At 48.1% G+C, this 15918-nt stretch overlaps 2 protein-coding genes across 19 annotated transcripts in view; both read left to right on the forward strand.

The window, feature by feature from the left end:
• LOC116455698 (SCO-spondin-like) overlaps positions 1–5772 on the forward strand; it is a 70416-nt gene extending 64644 nt beyond the window's left edge. For 7 of the 17 annotated variants that reach the window (XM_032133861.1, XM_032133867.1, XM_032133865.1 and 4 more), the window contains 11 exons: positions 314–466; positions 826–952; positions 1144–1355; positions 1994–2156; positions 2287–2369; positions 3108–3268; positions 3496–3628; positions 3981–4159; positions 4249–4327; positions 4819–4947; positions 5321–5772. In XM_032133861.1, the coding sequence (XP_031989752.1) occupies positions 314–466; positions 826–952; positions 1144–1355; positions 1994–2156; positions 2287–2369; positions 3108–3268; positions 3496–3628; positions 3981–4159; positions 4249–4327; positions 4819–4947; positions 5321–5364 (1463 nt within the window). In that variant the 3' untranslated portion in view covers positions 5365–5772. Of the gene's footprint in view, positions 1–313; positions 467–825; positions 953–1143; positions 1356–1993; positions 2157–2286; positions 2370–3107; positions 3269–3495; positions 3629–3733; positions 3826–3980; positions 4160–4248; positions 4398–4818; positions 4948–5320 lie in introns of those variants that run through there. The other 10 variants (XM_032133863.1, XR_004244453.1, XM_032133866.1 and 7 more) reach the window with 10 other exon arrangements.
• Positions 5773–5931: 159 nt separating this feature from the next.
• Positions 5932–9568, forward strand: C25HXorf65 (chromosome 25 CXorf65 homolog). Of its 2 annotated transcripts, XM_032133941.1 has the most exons (7): positions 5932–6523; positions 6702–6739; positions 7371–7457; positions 7843–7959; positions 8319–8393; positions 8694–8798; positions 8882–9568. In XM_032133941.1, the coding sequence occupies exons 2-7, from the start codon at positions 6715–6717 to the stop codon at positions 8968–8970; spliced, it is 498 nt and encodes a 165-aa protein (XP_031989832.1). In that variant the 5' UTR covers positions 5932–6523; positions 6702–6714; the 3' UTR covers positions 8971–9568. The 2 variants fall into 2 exon arrangements, with proteins under 2 accessions (XP_031989832.1, XP_031989833.1); XM_032133942.1 differs by lacking the exon at positions 7371–7457.
• Positions 9569–15918: the final 6350 nt, after the last annotated feature.

Below are 15918 nucleotides of genomic sequence, written 5' to 3' on the forward strand. Positions count from 1 at the left end.
TGCTCCAAACTATTTAGAAAGCAGGGAAATACCTTGTTGTGTCTGGGAGTAAACAGTGGGGAATTCACTGACTGCATGGTTAACTGCATGGTTAACATGGTCAGACAAAGACTGCAGGGTTTTGGATTTCCAGCAAACTAGAAGGAAACTGCATTTGGAGGCAAATCTGTCGGCAGGTGCGTGGATTTGGCTTTGTGAGCTGTAATTGCCCACAAATACAAAACAAACAATTCTTCCTTGCCAAGGGTCGGGTGTTGTCCCACGCTGCTCACTTCACACGGTTCATTCTGCTTTGTTCTCTTGCCTGTGGCAGGAGATTTTTCCTCAGATCAGCTGCTGCAGAAAGGGCACAGAGCCCAGAGGAGTTCCCCCAAAGACAGCCAGGCCTTGCCCCTCATCCCTAATCCAGTGGTGTGCCTGGAAGCAGGGGACACGATCCTCTTCCAGCTTAGCATCAGTTCTCAGGGTGAGTGTGGCTGGGGCTGAGCACATTTGTGTGTCCAGACACGTGCAGAGCAGTGGCTCCACACTGGGCACCCTGCATGGATCCATCCCTTCACCTCCTGGATCCCAGAGCTGCAGTCTGGGCTCTGCCAGGGGCTTACCTGGTAGTTTGCAATTTTTAACTGGATTTCTGTAGATTGAGATAAAATTGGTCCTGTGTTAGACAGCACAAATCCTTGTGGGGCAGTAATTAAACTCAATTAAATGAGCTGACACTGCCTGGCCCTGTAAAAGCAGTTCCACAGTTCTTTGCCAGCCCAGTGCCAGCTCTCCCAGCTGAGGTGGCTCAGAGCTGCTGATCCTGTGCTGCCCCATCTCCAGACCGGGCCTCCAGCCATTACCCCGTTTACCAGAAGCAGCATCTCTATAACAACAACCCAGGCTGGGATTTTGGACCTTTCCGAAGGCTGGACCACCTGATCCAGGAGACTCAGCTCAACATCTCCTGGTAATACCTGCCGTGGGATAACAGTGTTGTGGGCAGGACCTGACAGTGGGTTTCTGGCAGAATCAGCAGATCCTTAGTGGTGAAAACACCAAATTTTGCTGTGTTCAAGTCCCTGTCTTTAACCATCCTCACAGATGGAGGCTGAAAGAAGCTTGGATCAGCCAGCACCTTCCTTATTTTTCCTCTTCCAGGTTTGCCCATGTTTTCCTGGAGCCTGGGACATACGTTTTCAGGGACAGCTCCGTTCAGGAACACTTCCTGATTGTGACAGTGAACGAAGCAAACGTGAGCTGTGACCCCGGGGACTTGTCCTTCCAGCCCTCCTCCCTGTTCCAGCTGGCCAGACACGGCATTTTGAAGCAGCAGGATCTGAACCTGGCTCCCAACTGGGCTGCTATCACAGGTACAGCCAAAACTCCGGGACAGCCACCTTCAGCCTCCATTCCAACCCATGACCTTTCTTGTCCTTCTCTAAGTGTGTTTAAACAAGCATTTTCTTTGGAAATGCTACCAAAGCACTGCTTTGTCAGCTTTAATCCCTTTCTCCTGTGGAGCTTCCCAAAATCCACTGCTCTGTAGCCAAGAACCTGCCTGTGCAGGAGCTGAGGTGGTGAGAGAGGGAAGGAGCAGCCGTGCTTCTCCCCACACCCTGTTTGAAGAGTTCAGAGCTAACTGAGGGCTTTGTTTTCCTTGGCTGGAGTGTATTTCCATGATAAACTGAGCTGAAATTAAATACAGCATTTCAGAGTTGACCAAGGGCTAAACACAAGGTCAGGTAAGATCTTTGCTCCAAGCCAGGTGCGGGTGGGAGCACTGTGCACACCTCAGTCCTTCAGTGGGAGGCCAGGAAACAACAGAAATGAAAGTGTGGCTTGCAGACACGACCCTGGCTCTGCCACCTTCAGTGCTGAGAACACTTCGCTCCTCATCCACCTGCACCAGCCAACAGGGGGAGAAGCAGAAGTGAAATGAATAGGAAAGGTGCTGAGTGGTTTTTTGTGTTTCTCACTTCTTGCCCTCCCTCCCTCCTGGCTTCCCCAGCAATCCTTTTTGTCCTTGGCTTCCTCGTGCTGGTGCTGACTACCCTGGCCATCGTGCTCCAGCCTGCTGGCCCCAAAATCAGCCCCCTGAAGAGCTGGAAGCCACGATGGAGGAGCCTGGGAGAGCCACACATCCCACCAGAGTACATCCTCCTCAAGGACAGGTAAAGACCAGCTTCTGCGTGGTCATACAAAAAATCTACCCAAGAAATCCATCCTCTGCTTGAGCTGGGCTGGGTCTGATCCTACTGAGGAGAATGAGATGCTCTTCACCCTCTTTGCCATCCCCTCTAGCCTCAAGTTCTATCAGATGCTTGGTCCTCGTGGGTCTGGAGAAGATGCTGGCTCTGCAGAGAAAGGGGCAGTGCCCAATGCAGGTGAAGTGCTGGGCCAGCCCCAGGTGTTCTCCCATTGGTTTTTCCCCACTTCCTCCCCATTTTGTTGTCTTGGGTTAATTCTCAGGTGCGATATTTTGACACCAGAATTTCCTGCACACACAGGAGGCCGCTCAGGCACTTTGCTGTGCACATTTCCACAGGCACACACACTTCCACCCTGGGTTTATTCCAGGGACTTTAACCCCCTGTCATTGGGATGGGTTGAAGTTTCCTCCCTGAGGAATTAAGAGAGTAAATTCCCAGCCTTGACAAGCCCTTTAGAACAGCAGCGAGTTCAGGTGATGGGTGAAGAAAATAAAGATTTACAATTGTTTTCCTTGGCTTCCCCTGCCGGTTGTTCTGTTCCCTGAAGGCACGTGACTCCCGGGCTTCATTTGCTTCCTGGGAATGAGCTCAGCTCGGGAATTTCGGGGTGGTCACAGGCAGCGGCAGAGCCCGAGCCCAGCAGATGGCAGCAGGTAGTGATGCTGGGCACAGCTCCGGGCACAGCTCCGGGAGCATCCCAGCGCTTTTCTGGACAATTTAGGAGCTGATAGTAACGCTCTGCCATCCTCCCCCTCGCCAGGGAACGAGACCTCCTCTCACATCTCCTGCCTCATCCGTTTTGCTTCCTCACAAACCACAAAATTCCTATGGACAGGCAGCGTCTTGGGTGGGAAATAGACCCAGATAACCTCGTGTCCAGTGTTTGAGTGTGAGCCTTCCCCTGTGTTTCAGAACACAGCTTTACACCCCGGCTCCTGGAGGATTTCAGTGTTCGTACCCTCTATGACAAGCTGGAGGATCAGAATTTGCACCTGGCCTCTCAGCTGGCAAAGCACAGGATGGACGTGCTGGTGTTCCATAACGGGATCAGCCAGCGGATCCAGAGCCTCATGGTCAGTGGGAAGGGGCATTTGAGGGAAGCAAGGCTTGGAACCATGAAATTGTCAGATAAATGGTTGCCCTGAAGTTGAAGTTTGTTGAGGGATGGGTATTACTGCTTTCAGTACTTTATTTTGGCATAAAATAACTTTTTTTTATATGGTTTTATATGAGGGGCTGAATGTGGAGTGGGTAGATTCTGGGGTTTGCAAAATATAACACTGCTGCTTTCTGTGAACAGGACACAGTGCAAGCTCTGGACTGGGAAGCCCTGAAAACCTTTTCCAGGCAAGGGAACTGTGGGCAGAAACCTGCAGAGCAGAGCTGGGCAGCAGTCGGTGCTGAGCTGTGGGACGGACATGGGAATTTAACAGGTGAGAGGCCCGGGGTGCAGAGCCAGGGACAAGTGCACTGTGAGGGCAGCAGCAGCAGTGAAGGGGCTAAAAAAAGACCTGACTCATACCTACGAGAGAATCCAGAAAATTGTGTCTCCCAAGCTTGTTCTGCAAGAGCTGACAGCCTGTCTGCACCTGAGCTCAGCGAGAGGAGAGGTCTGGCAGCTCCGGGAGGGGTGAGCACGGAGTTATCTGGAAATGTTGTTCGAAATGAGGCATCCTGAGAAATTTCCAAAGAAAGGCCCCTGCTCTTGGTGCTGTTCTGGGTTTAGTCACAGTTTTCCAAGTGGTTCTGGGGAATCCCATTGGAATTTGTTGCTGGGTTCATTAGGTGCCCCATGGCAGGAGGTGACAGAGTTAATGAGGGCTCTGGAAGGGCTGCTTGGGAACACTCCTGACAGGAACAGAGCTGCGAATCCAGAGACGGAGCTCGAGATCCAAGCACAGGCTGCAGTGGGAGCTGTACCCTCCCTGCACAGCCTGACCAGTGAAAATAAATCAGAAGGGCAGGTGAGCTACAGGTGTCTGCTTTGGGGCCTTCTCTCACCTTTCTGGGAGTTTTTCCATTTCTTTAACTTTGGGTCCATTTTATCCCACAGGATCCTGAGCTGCCTCAGCTTTGGAAGCTCTTCAGCACAAAAGATGCTTTTTCCAGCCTGCCTGGGCATGAAGAGCATGGTGAGGGCAGTGCCACAGCTGGGAGGTGCTTCCAGAGGTGGCAGTAGGAGGCTGAGTGTGTGCTAAGAGGGTAAAAAGGGGTGTCTGTGTTTGCTAACAGAGCAAATGCAGAATTACTTTTCCCTATTTACGCTATTTTTTACTTCCACATGATTTTTTTCTTTTGCTGAGGTGGCAGCTCAGGACAGCCACTTCTGCTTCTTCTATCCCTCTGTCAAGGAGTTTCCATCCCTTTCCATCCTTCTCTGTAGGAGAGAAGTCAGGGAATTTCCATCCCTTCAGACCCTGCACACCTTTATATTAAGTGACACCTGTAGGGAAGAGTCTGGGTGCCATTACAATAATTGAATGCTGAAATGGGGAGGCCAGGAAGATTCTATACCATCATTCTGTGATCCTCACAGCCTTCCCTCTGCCCAGGACAATAGTTCCTTCTCGCAGCCGTGAAGAGCCTCTTCCTTTAGGCTTAAAAGTGCCCCTGTTTGTTCCAGGTTTGGATCTCCAGTTGGTTTATCTGACTGAGCTGGAGGTGGAGGGCCTGGTGGCAGCTTCCCCCCTTGCCAAGACCCTGTGTGAGATCAAGGAAGCTTTGATGAATCTCCAGCAACCCTCAGCCCTTGGTAATTCATCTGTTTTTCCCTCTTGTGTGCTGGTTTAGAGCAGTAAATAAACCAGGAGTTAAAACAAGCAGGATTTCTTCTGAAATGAAGATTTTCCTCCAGCAGCTGCTGAATTTTTTAGGCTGTGACGCTCAGAGTTTGAAATTAATAACGGTGTGGGTTTGGTGTAATTATGGGAGGATCATTTGCATTATTTTGCAATTCAGATGCAGTGGATTTGCAAAGGCCTGGATCTGCCTGGATCCTGCAGCGCCTGGGCAGTGCTCAGGGCTGGCTGTAGGGCCTGTCCTGGGTTATTCCCATCAGATTTGGCTGCAGTGGTGGCTCTTGGTCTCCTCTGAATTTGTGCTTTTATTCTGAATTTCTCCAACAGACAGCAAACACCAAACCAGCCTGGGGAGCTCAGCCTTGTTCTGACTGCTGGATTCCTGGGATGAAGCTCTGCTGCTGGAATAAAGAGGAGCTGCATTGCTCAGAGCATTGGAGGGACAGAAGCAGGAATATCTCATGTTCTGCACTGTAAAATAGCCACCAACTCACTTCCTGGAGGAGCTGAACTTCTCCTGGGCAATGGATAAAGTTGGACTGGGGAGGGAGGGGGTGTCTGGGACAGAGCAGCTTTACCTGAGGTATCAGAACAGACATTTATTTAATTAAGGATGTATTTGGTCAAATATGGGATGAGTAATCCATATTCTTTTTGCTTAACCTTGAAATATTTTCACATTTGCCGTGGATTATCAATAATTTGGAGGCTGAAGTCCTTGGTGTTGCTAATTTCATGTTTTAGTTGTTAAGTCAATAAAGCAATAAACAGAAAGACCACAGGTGGCATAAGAACCTCGATTTACCAATGTGCTCTGTACAGCCTTTCTGATCTCTGATGTGAAGGATATTTGTGAGTTTTTCAAGCATTTTAGAGCCATCCTTTCAAGCCTTGCCCAGCACCCCGACATGGCCTGTGCATGTTTTAAATACACCCAGTAAGTTCTGCTGGCAGAGACCTCAAAGGTCTCTACAAATGTGATTTTTCTGAGCAAAGATACACTGAACTATTCCTGCAGGGATAGCTGCTGGTGTCCAGTGCTCTGGGAGCCTGATTTTCAATTTTTAAACATCCCCCCTGCCATTCTGCTTCCCTTGTCCTGTCTGTGTGAGAGCAGGGCTGTGAGGAGGGAAAGGTTTCCATGGAACAGGAGCAGAATCCCCCGCACAGCATTCCTGATCTCCAGGGAAAGGGCAGCAACACAAGATTTGAGCCAGCACAGTCCCTTGGCAACCCCTCCAGGGAGGCTCCAGCCAGCAGCAAAGCCAATTCTCCTCTCATTGTGGTATTTACTGATTTGTTTACATGTGCAGAGCTTGGTGAGCCCACTCCTTCCCGGTTCCTAGGCACAAAGCTGTGTTTGCTCCTTGCATAACCCCTGTGGGTGCTCAGAGAGTGAGACTGGGGTGCCCAGGAGCCGGGACAGGAGCTCTCAGCGTTGCTTCCGCTGCTGGATCCAGAGGAACTGCAGGATTTTGCCACTCCCGTTGTTGGTTCCACATTTTTCGAGCTTGCTCCCAGAACCAAAAGGTTTGTTCAACTTCCTTTGCAGATCCACCCTGGGAGAATTTCGGGGCTTCCTGGCAGCTCAAAGGGATTTTGTGGATATGGGAACGGGCAGGCAAACACTGCAAAACCCCTGCAGGTCTCTGTGGTTGCCTGTTGGGGAATGTGGCAGTGAAAAAACCATCATTGCTTTGTTTTTTAGGTTTTCAGCAGATATGTTCGTAACAGTCCTCCATGGAGGTAAGAATCTCCCTGATATCCACAGGGAAACCTGGTCGCCAACGGTGACAAAGTTATCTCTGTGAGTTGTGGCTCCAGATCCTATTTGTAAAAGGCAGGGTGGAAGGCAGCTGTAAATAAATTATGTCAAACTTTTGTTGTAGCAATATTTCAATGAGTAAATTGGTTTGTTTTAAATCAAACCAAAGATAGGCATGTGGAATTTTGCTTGAAATTTCCTTTTTTCCCCAATGTGGTTTTCTTAACTTCAGTTGTAAGTAAAAAATTCAGAGTCTCAAAATATTTTGGGTGGGGTTTTTCCTCAAAAACCCAAAGGATATCAATGCAGAAACCAGAGTTTCCCAGAGTTACTGTTAACAGTTCCTTGAAAAGAACTAATAAAGAGAGGAGTGGTGCAACCATTGGGTTTATTGCACTTGTGAAGTATTTGCTGCTGACAGCTCATTTTCCAGTGTTCTGGAACCTCCTGAAGGCCCAGCAGAGTCTGGAGTAGCAGTGAAATTCCCTCAGATCAGGAGCGTTCCCTGGGACTGCTGATAAGAGAGATCGAGTGCAGGGTCAATTAATTTGGCATTTGGAGAAGGGTCACGGGTTTTCCTTTGGTTTCTTTGAGTTGTGCCTCTCTTGACAGAGAATGAAAAGGCCCTTTTCAACATCAACTGCAAAGTTCAGCCTCTCCTGGACAGCATCAAGCACTGCTGTGGCTGTGAGGAGGGAGGTAGGGCTGGGTTCCCTGGGGAGGGAGCTCTGGGGTGTGAAATGAGCTGCTGCTGGTTCTGTGCTCACTCTGAAGATGTTGTCCAACCTCCCAGAGTGTCACCTCTGCCAGGGAGTGCTCCCAGTGGTGCTTGTGTCACTTAGAGGCTCCCCCTGGGTATTCCAGATAAAGAGTTTTAAAGGCTGTGAGAAGAAAAAGTTCAATAAAAACACCTAATGAAAGTGTCCCTCTGAAGAGAACTTCCAGTGAGGATATTGAGGTGGTCAATGAAAATGCTGCCAGAGTTTGGGCGTTTTTCAGACGTGGGTCAGTCACTCTGTATGGCTGAGACACATCTCACTGTGTTACTTCGGAGCACCCTGACCCGGCTTTGTGGGTTTTGCAGACGAAATCGAGCTGGCAGATGAGCATGGCCAGGTGAAGAATTTGCTCCAGCACCAGGAGCACTACGGGTGGCAGCTCCTGCAGGAGAGGGAGCTCTGTGTCCTCCTCAAAGTCACACGTAGGTCAACATGCCAATCTCTGCACTGAAAACACTTTTATTGCCTTTGTAAATAAAGAAATGCCCCCACAGAGGGGAAGGTGGGAAGTTACTGAAGAGGATTTGTGTCCTGGGTTCCCAATCTGAGGCCCTGAGCATCCTTAGCTCCACTCAGGACCTGATGCTGTTGAACACTTCCTGAAGAAAGAGCCAGCACCAGAACCTGAGCTCTGAAATCAAGGCTGGGTTTGAAAATGCTCTGGTAGAAGTCAAGATTGCCTCCACCCAGGGCAGAAATCTCCTGATAGTCCCACTTCCACCACCAGGAAAAGTTGTTTTGAAAGTTTCTGGCTTTAACACTGTGTTTTTATCCCTCACAGGACAAGAAGGTTCCCAAGAAGCTGTTTTTACACCACTGCTGAAAAACCAGAGCATTGTCACCCCAAAATTCCTGGGTATGAGTCTGAAATAAATGTTTCCATAACCTTGTTCTCAAACATGAGGGGAGGGAACAGCCTGTTAGTTGTGCTCCTGTGGGAGGAATAAAAGGCTGAAGTAAAGACACTTCTAATTTATAGCCAAAAGGAGAAATCTTTATTTCCAGAATTAAAAACTGAGTTAAGAAGAAAATGCTTCTTAATGCCTCCCCATTGTGTGTGAAGTCCTGGAGCTGTGGGTGGCATGGTGTGAACCACAGAAACACAAGAATTACACTGGATTTCCCCTTTCAGCTACTCTTTCTCTTCTCCCTGCAGCTAAACTGGGGAAGTCAGAGGATTCCAAAGTGTCACTGGCCAGAGGGAAAACCAGAAACTACGGCAAAAAAGCCAACTTGCTTTTGGAAGCTCCATCCACAGCAGGTGAGCTCCTGACCTCAGTGAAATCAGTGCTTCCGTTTTCTTCCCCAGCACCTGCCCGTGAGTGTTTTGTGTTTCTCTCACAGGTAAAAAGAGTCAACCACAAGGCAGCAAGAATAAAGGCAGCAAGAATAAAACTCTGGGATCCACTTCCAAAGGAACTGGGAAACACTGATAATGCCAGATGGAAGGAGTGCTTGGAACTGAGCTTGGAGGCTTGTTGGGTTATGCTGTGGTGATACACTGAATTTACTGGGCTGTTGGCAGAACCCTGAGACAGCCAATGCCTCAGTTCTGAGATAATGATCTCACTGACCCAGTGCAGCAGGAAACCAGTCTGGAGGTAGGAATATTCCTGGTAAATTCACCTTGATCCTCACAGACATGGGGCTTGTCTGGTGAATCACGAACACTGGCAGCTGCAGCCCCAGTTTGGCTTACCTTTAACACGGCAGTTCTATTTCTGGGATCGCTGAAGTGTTCAATTAACAAGTTCATAGTGCTTTTATCTTTTACCTCACCAGTTTCTCCAATTCACTTTATAACTCCTGAGATAGCTCCTATCTTCATGGGATGGACCCTGGCCCAGCTCTCACAGACCTGTTGATTCATCAGTCCTGCTGATTTGCTGTGCTGGGCACTTGAATATCCACCAGCATTAGGAACATGTGTACAACTGTGTGTAAAAATGCACATCATCATGCAAAACCTATAGATAAACCTTTCTTCCTCAAGGCTTTTCCTGAAAAAATAAAACAAGCTGTAAAACCTAATTACTGAGGGCATAGATTTTCTGTCTACATCACCCAGGTGTTCACTGATCTCAGAAATATTCACAATTTTAAAGTCACAGAACTGAGTTTTCTGCAGCTCTTTTGTTGCTGCATTTTGTTCAATTTTGAATTGAACAAAAACATCTCCAAAATGTATTTTTTAATTGTGGTACCCAAATAAGCAAAGGGCTGTAGGGATTTCCCAGTAAGATCCCCATGCTTGTGGCCATAGAGTGAAGATTCCCTGTGTTTGTTTACGTGAAAATTACGTGACAATTGTGGAAGTTTTTAGCTGTTCATGTCCTGGGAAAGTGGTGTCCATATTTTATACAAGGAGAAGAAATTAAGCAGGACAAAATCTTTCTTAAGTCAGGTTTTCAGTCCAGTCATTAGAAGGACCGGAAGAAACACAAATTGAGGAAGGAGAAACTTGGTTTTCCTTGTTGCCTTGTGCTGGTTGGGAGCATTAGACCCTGAAAAAGTGAGGTCTGGAAATTCCACTTTTATCCACCACAAGCAACAGGCCTTGATCCCCAATCTCCCCCTTGCCCATCTGTCAGCCAGTGCAAGTTCTGACAAATCAAAGCCCAAAAATACCACAAAATCTGCACTGCTCCCTGGGAGAAATCTGCTGCAGCCCATCACTTCTCCACCTCCAGAGCCACAGAGCAAACAAGCCTTCCTCCCGTCCTTCCCAACCCACACCTGCAGGAGCCAGACTGGCAGAAAAGCTGCCACTAAACCCATTTCTTGGCAAGGCAAACACAGATAAGGTGGAGAAGGTTTTCCATGTGCCCAGCTCTTCCTGAATTCCCCTGGAGAGCCCAAAGAGTTGAGTCTGGCCTTTGCAAGCAGCGCCAGGGAGGTGTGAGCTGATAATGGGGCTGTGGTCAACAAGGAAGTCCACGTGTGGTGTGTGGGTCAAAGGCTTCCTGGAGCTCTGGTCAGGCCCTTTTGAGTAACTAAATTGTTTTCCAAAAGCCTGGAGCACTGAGCTCTCCAGGATCCAGGTGTGAGGTGAAGGGCAGGAAGGGTGAATGGCCACAGCCCTCGATAACCTGGGCTGACAGAGGGGCATGGGCTCAGCGAAGACGCCAGGGTAGGGATCATGAGGAAAAGGGGCAGAAGTTGGGAACTGGAGCTGAAAAAAGACATGGCTCACTCTTATCAAGCGCTGCTGGGAAGCTGGGTTTACTCCACGTGCAGGAAATTTTGATATATGTTGCTATAAATGAGGTCAGGACCTTTGGGGTTTCTTTTTTTTTGGTCATGTCAGAGGAGCCAGAGTTTTTTTTTCTCCTGTAGCCAAAGGAGGGTTGCAAGCTCTGTAAACACTCCTTGATCTCTTTCCTGGGGAAATAATTTTAAATTTAAGATGTAGATGTTATTGGATCCAGAGTAAGTCCATCAGCAAATGTTTCCCATCAATGATTTACCACCCTGAGGAGCTTCACTGCAGCGTATCTACCTGTGTTTTGTAGGTCACCAGTAACTACGAACCAGGAACATTTCGTAGTGTTATAAATCCTTTCCTTACCTTGGCTTCTCCAGCTGTTCTCAGCAAACTGCAGCTTCAAACCCCTCAGCTGAGCTCAGAAATAAAGTATATGTGCAGGGAATCACCTCTCTTGCGTTTTATTCTTTTGTGGCCTTTTTTATTTTTTACTTCCTGACACATTCACCTTCTGCACTGGGGAGAAATTTGAGGCTGGGTTGTGGAGATCCTGCACTCAAGGAGAAATTCACCTTGTGGAGGGGTTTAATCTCAGCAACGAGCTGGAGCCAGCAGCTCTTTCCCCTTAGTTATTCTTCAACCTCTCCAGGTGGTGCTGGGGGGAAGGAAAGAAAACTGTCAAGAAATCCCAGTTGCAGCTGGGAACTAGGAGATCTGTCTTGGGAACATTCTGTGTGCTCAGGAGGGAATGAACTCTCCTCCAAAGCCGCTCAGAGGTGACAGAAGCACGGGGTCATTCAAACCTAACCTGGCAGAGCTGGTTTGGACCCTTGGGAATTTAGAGCCAAATTCCTTTCAGCCACTGGGAAGAGACTGGTTCTGGCCAGGGCTGTGCTGCTCCCAGCTTGGCCAAGATTTAAAGCACAGAGAGCTCTCTATCCTTCCCAGAATGACTGAGCTGGACACCTGAAATGTAATAATGACTTAACATCATCGCACCTCTGACCTCACCCCGGGACCTGCACCTGGGAAGAGGGAAGCTGCTCCAAGGTGCTGCTCTCTCTGGTTCTGCTGCTAAAGCTGTCCATGTTTGGGCTTTGGGAGCATCTGGAACTGGTGGAAAATGGGAGCTGAGGTTGTTTGGACTGCTGGCACAGGTCTGGGCTCTCTCCACACCTGGTTTTTAGGTGAATGGAGCCAGCTGACAGCATTACGTCACCGTGGCTCCAAAGCTGGCAGGGATTCAGCGCTGGAAAACACGAGCTCCTCAGGGTCATCAGTGTCCCTGCCAGCACATCCAGTGACTCTCTGACAGCGTTGTAACTCTCAGAACTCATACAAAAGCTGTTTTATCCCTTCCAGGTCACAGGTGCCTCCTTTATGTACCAGGCAGACACGGATCAATCTTCCTGCTGTAAAATCCCTGTCTGGACTTCAGTTATCACCACTTACAACCCCATAGGAAATGACATTTAAAGTGTGCTTTGCCCTTGAGTCTCTCATTTGGGATTACTTTATTTGTTGGGAAAACATGGGGGAAAAGATGGTTTTACTGGATGGATTTGGTTTGCCAGGGACAGTGAAGATGGTGGAAACTATCAAATTAGATGCAAGGGAAGCACCTAAATGGCTGAAATGTAGGAATTGGCAGCTTTAGACTGGAATAATGTGAAAGGCTGCCCCTGTGCTGCCCTTTTTGTGCTGTTTTAGTGGTTTTTGGTTAAAGCAGTGACCTGACTCTCGTACTCCTTGTGACCAGGAGAGTTTGCAAAAGCTTTTGCTGTCTCCAGGTTGTTTTCTGCAAGGTTTTGATGTGATCTCTGTGTCCTGGTGCCCTGCACCTCTTGGCCCAGCCTGCCACTGCTTTGGCTCCCGCCCTGGTCAGTCTTGTGCTCACATTTCTTGTCTCACACACTGAAATTCTCACTAACCAGCCTTTCCTGCAAGAAAAGAGAAGGCTGCAGGGAACCAGTGCTGCAGGCATCTTTAAAAATAGCAGTCTGTGTGTTTTTCTTCCCCTTTCTGTCACATAACCAGAGCTTCTGCCTGGCTGCTCGCTCCTGCCAGCCCTCCCTGCAGGCAGGGAGCAGAACCCAGCTCAGAATCCTCCGCAGAGCTCTGCTGGGAGTGGTCTCAGCTTTAACTCTCCCCCTTCCCTGCCTCCCTGGCACCACTTTTTCCCCCCAGGAGAAGTAAGAGCAGCTTCTTGAAGCTATTGGGCTTTCTGCTTCAGGGGAATTCCCTGTTGTGGATCTAAGTTACTCCCTTACTCAACATATTCTGGTTTTTATTTGCGCAGAACTTCTGCTGACCTGTTCCACACAGCCCATGTGCTCACACCCCTCTGGATTCCTCCCTCTGTCCCCCTTTCTCCCCATCCCAGAGCTGCCAGGATGATGCTGAATGCATTTTATGCTTTATTTAGGATTCACACGTCAGGACTGTTGCTGTTTAAGTGCTCACTCCGATTTACAAACCTCTCAGGAAATCATTGAGATTGTGACTTTACACCTGGATAGGTTTCACTGCTCCACCAGAAATCCTACTCTGGGAGAGGAGAGCAGCCTCACAGGACTCCAGGCCTGGCCAGACTAGCAATTTCTGCTTTAGGAGCAAGACTTGCACAGAACAATGTGGTTTTTCCTGTAGTTTCTCTGTTGCACAGCCCCAAAAGTTGTCTTTTTTTCCAGTTTTACAAGAGCGGTGGCTGGAGAAGCATGGAGAACATGCAGGGCTGGAATGGCTGAAGAAATCAGAGCTTGGAAAAATAAATAATGCAACCACTTCCAATATTTTTATTGTCAAGATAGTTTAAGATTAGGACGTTTCTTGCCTGCTGGCAGCAGGTGACTGATAAAATACTTTTTATTTTATCCCCTTGAGCCTGGAATGGGATTGGGTTCTTGATCTAACAGTGGGGTTCCACTGTGATATATGAAAGGGCCAGTTATAGGGTTTTTGGGGTGAAATTTGGAGGGACAGTGGCTCAGCAATAAACTGAGCTGTGTGTGGAGCTGAAGGCCCTACTATTTCTATCAGAGCTGTTATAAACTCTGGGTTTTTTGGGTTTTTTGTGTGTCCAGTTCAGCTGGACAGACCCCAGGTGTGGTGCCAGCACCAGGGCTTGGTGCCCTGCAGGGCAGAGATTTCACAGCTTTCCAGGCCACTTCCTTTGGCAGGGAAATCTGTTACCATTTTTATATTTTTTTATCTTTTCTGCCTATTTTGCACCTCACTACACCTTCCTTGTCCTGAAGAATATTTATTCCATTCCCCCTGGCAACAGGAAAAACTTCTCCTTTAGGGCTGCTGAGTCTTGCTGTTGCCAGAATTCTGATTTTGGGCTTGCAGGCAGCTGCAGGGGTTGTGTTCTAGCAGGGAGTTAAACAGAATTAGAGGCTGAATTTGCTCACTGCCCATCTCTGCAGCCCTTGCTGCTCTTTGGGGATGGCTTTGGTGTTCTGCCCCCTCCTCCCGCGAAGGTTTTTGTATCTGGTATGAAATTTCCAGTTAATCTGGAGGGTTTAGGAGGATAAATACTGAAATATGTCTGTTCCAAAGGGTGTTCATTTAGGGAAACGAGGCACAGGGGCTTGTCAGAGTGAGGGGCTGGAAGACACAGGTACCTCCTGGCTGGGATGGGCAGGACAGGCCACCCAAACTGGGCACAGCTTCTTAAACCTTCAGCAGCTATGCCCCTAAATCCCCTCTCATAGATACCTGGTTATTTTTCAAGACCATTACGGTTCTTTTAGAAAAAAAACCCAATTTTTTTTCTTGTTCATTTTAGATTTTTGCTTGGAGTTTTCGTGAAACACAGAAGGAATCAGTCTTCCAAATCTTTTCAGAGTCATCACCTGCTGCAATTCATTTTCCAGTTAAAGGGGTGTTAGTTAAAAAGAAATATTGGTGTTTTAGAGTAGGTTGTTAAATAAAAGACAGTTCTAGAAGAGGTTTTTTGCTGGTTTTGTATGGGTCTTCTAGGATAAAATCATGTTTGTCCTTAAGCGCAACATATTTTATTGCTCTCCTGGGTATTCTCCTTGAAATTCCTAGGCAAACATCCCAAGGGTTTTCAGCAGCACCAAACCAGCTGGAAGTGATTCCAGCTGAGCTCTGTTTCCTAAATAGCATTTCAGAAATGTGAGCATTTAAATGCTGCCAAATGAGTTTGGAAGATTGCATCTCCCAGGTTACAGAACGTAACTGTGCTGCTCTGAGGATTGTGGTCAACCCAGGGAACCTGCTGGGGGTAAATATCTGGAATTTCTGTGTTCATGTGGGTTTCATTCATGGCCTCATATTTTGCACCTTCAAATTAAAACTCTCAGCTTGGAAATGAATTTCACGTTGTGGAGTTGAAGGCAGCTCAGTCATGGTCTGAGCAAGGAATTGCGTGGCATTAGAAATGCAAAGCTGCTATTGCTGCTGCCTGGAATTTGATGGGTTGGGCGATTATGGGGTGCAGAGCTGCCAGAAAATACCTGTTCCTGGGGAGGCCCTTCCTGCTGCTGGGTCTGGACCAGTTTTTCAGCCATTGCAAAATAATGTTTTGGGGAAAGTTCACAAACTGGCCTAGTTAGAGCTGGTGCAACAGGGCATGGCTTGGGAGGAGGGGGTTTTCCCCCAGAGAAATGCTCTGGAATCAGGAGAAATTAATGCAGCCAGGTTAGAGGAAGCTGTAAGGGATGGGGCTGGCACAGCTCAGTGGGGTCTCTGTAAAGCTAAAGAAACTCCTGACAATATGTGAAGGCCCAAGAGTGGCAAAATAATCCCATTTTTTCCAGGGAATATTGTCTCTCTCCTCATGGTTTGCCTCCATGCTGGTGTGAGTTTACTCTGCTGCACCACAGACCCTCAGAGCAGGGGCTGCCCTCAGGAGCATCCCAGTAACCTCTTGAAAGGCAGGAATAAATCCAGGCTGTGAGTTCTCAGCATACCTGTGACCAGTTCTATTTCCAGTGGGTGTTGGCACCGTAGTGAGAACAGCTGTCTGCAAGTGTTTGTGCAAGAATGTGAATTTCTGTGTTTTCCTTCCTCTTTTGGCAGAGATAAATATGGTGAGGAGTGCCCTGCTGTGTGCCAAAGAGATTTCTTGCACTAGAGGAGATGCATCAGAAAAGAGAAGAGTTTTCTCTGTATAATTTGGCTCAGTTTTTATTTGAAAAGGTGAACT

Source organism: Corvus moneduloides, chromosome 25, assembly GCF_009650955.1.
Source record: "Corvus moneduloides isolate bCorMon1 chromosome 25, bCorMon1.pri, whole genome shotgun sequence".
Classification (NCBI taxonomy): domain Eukaryota; kingdom Metazoa; phylum Chordata; class Aves; order Passeriformes; family Corvidae; genus Corvus; species Corvus moneduloides.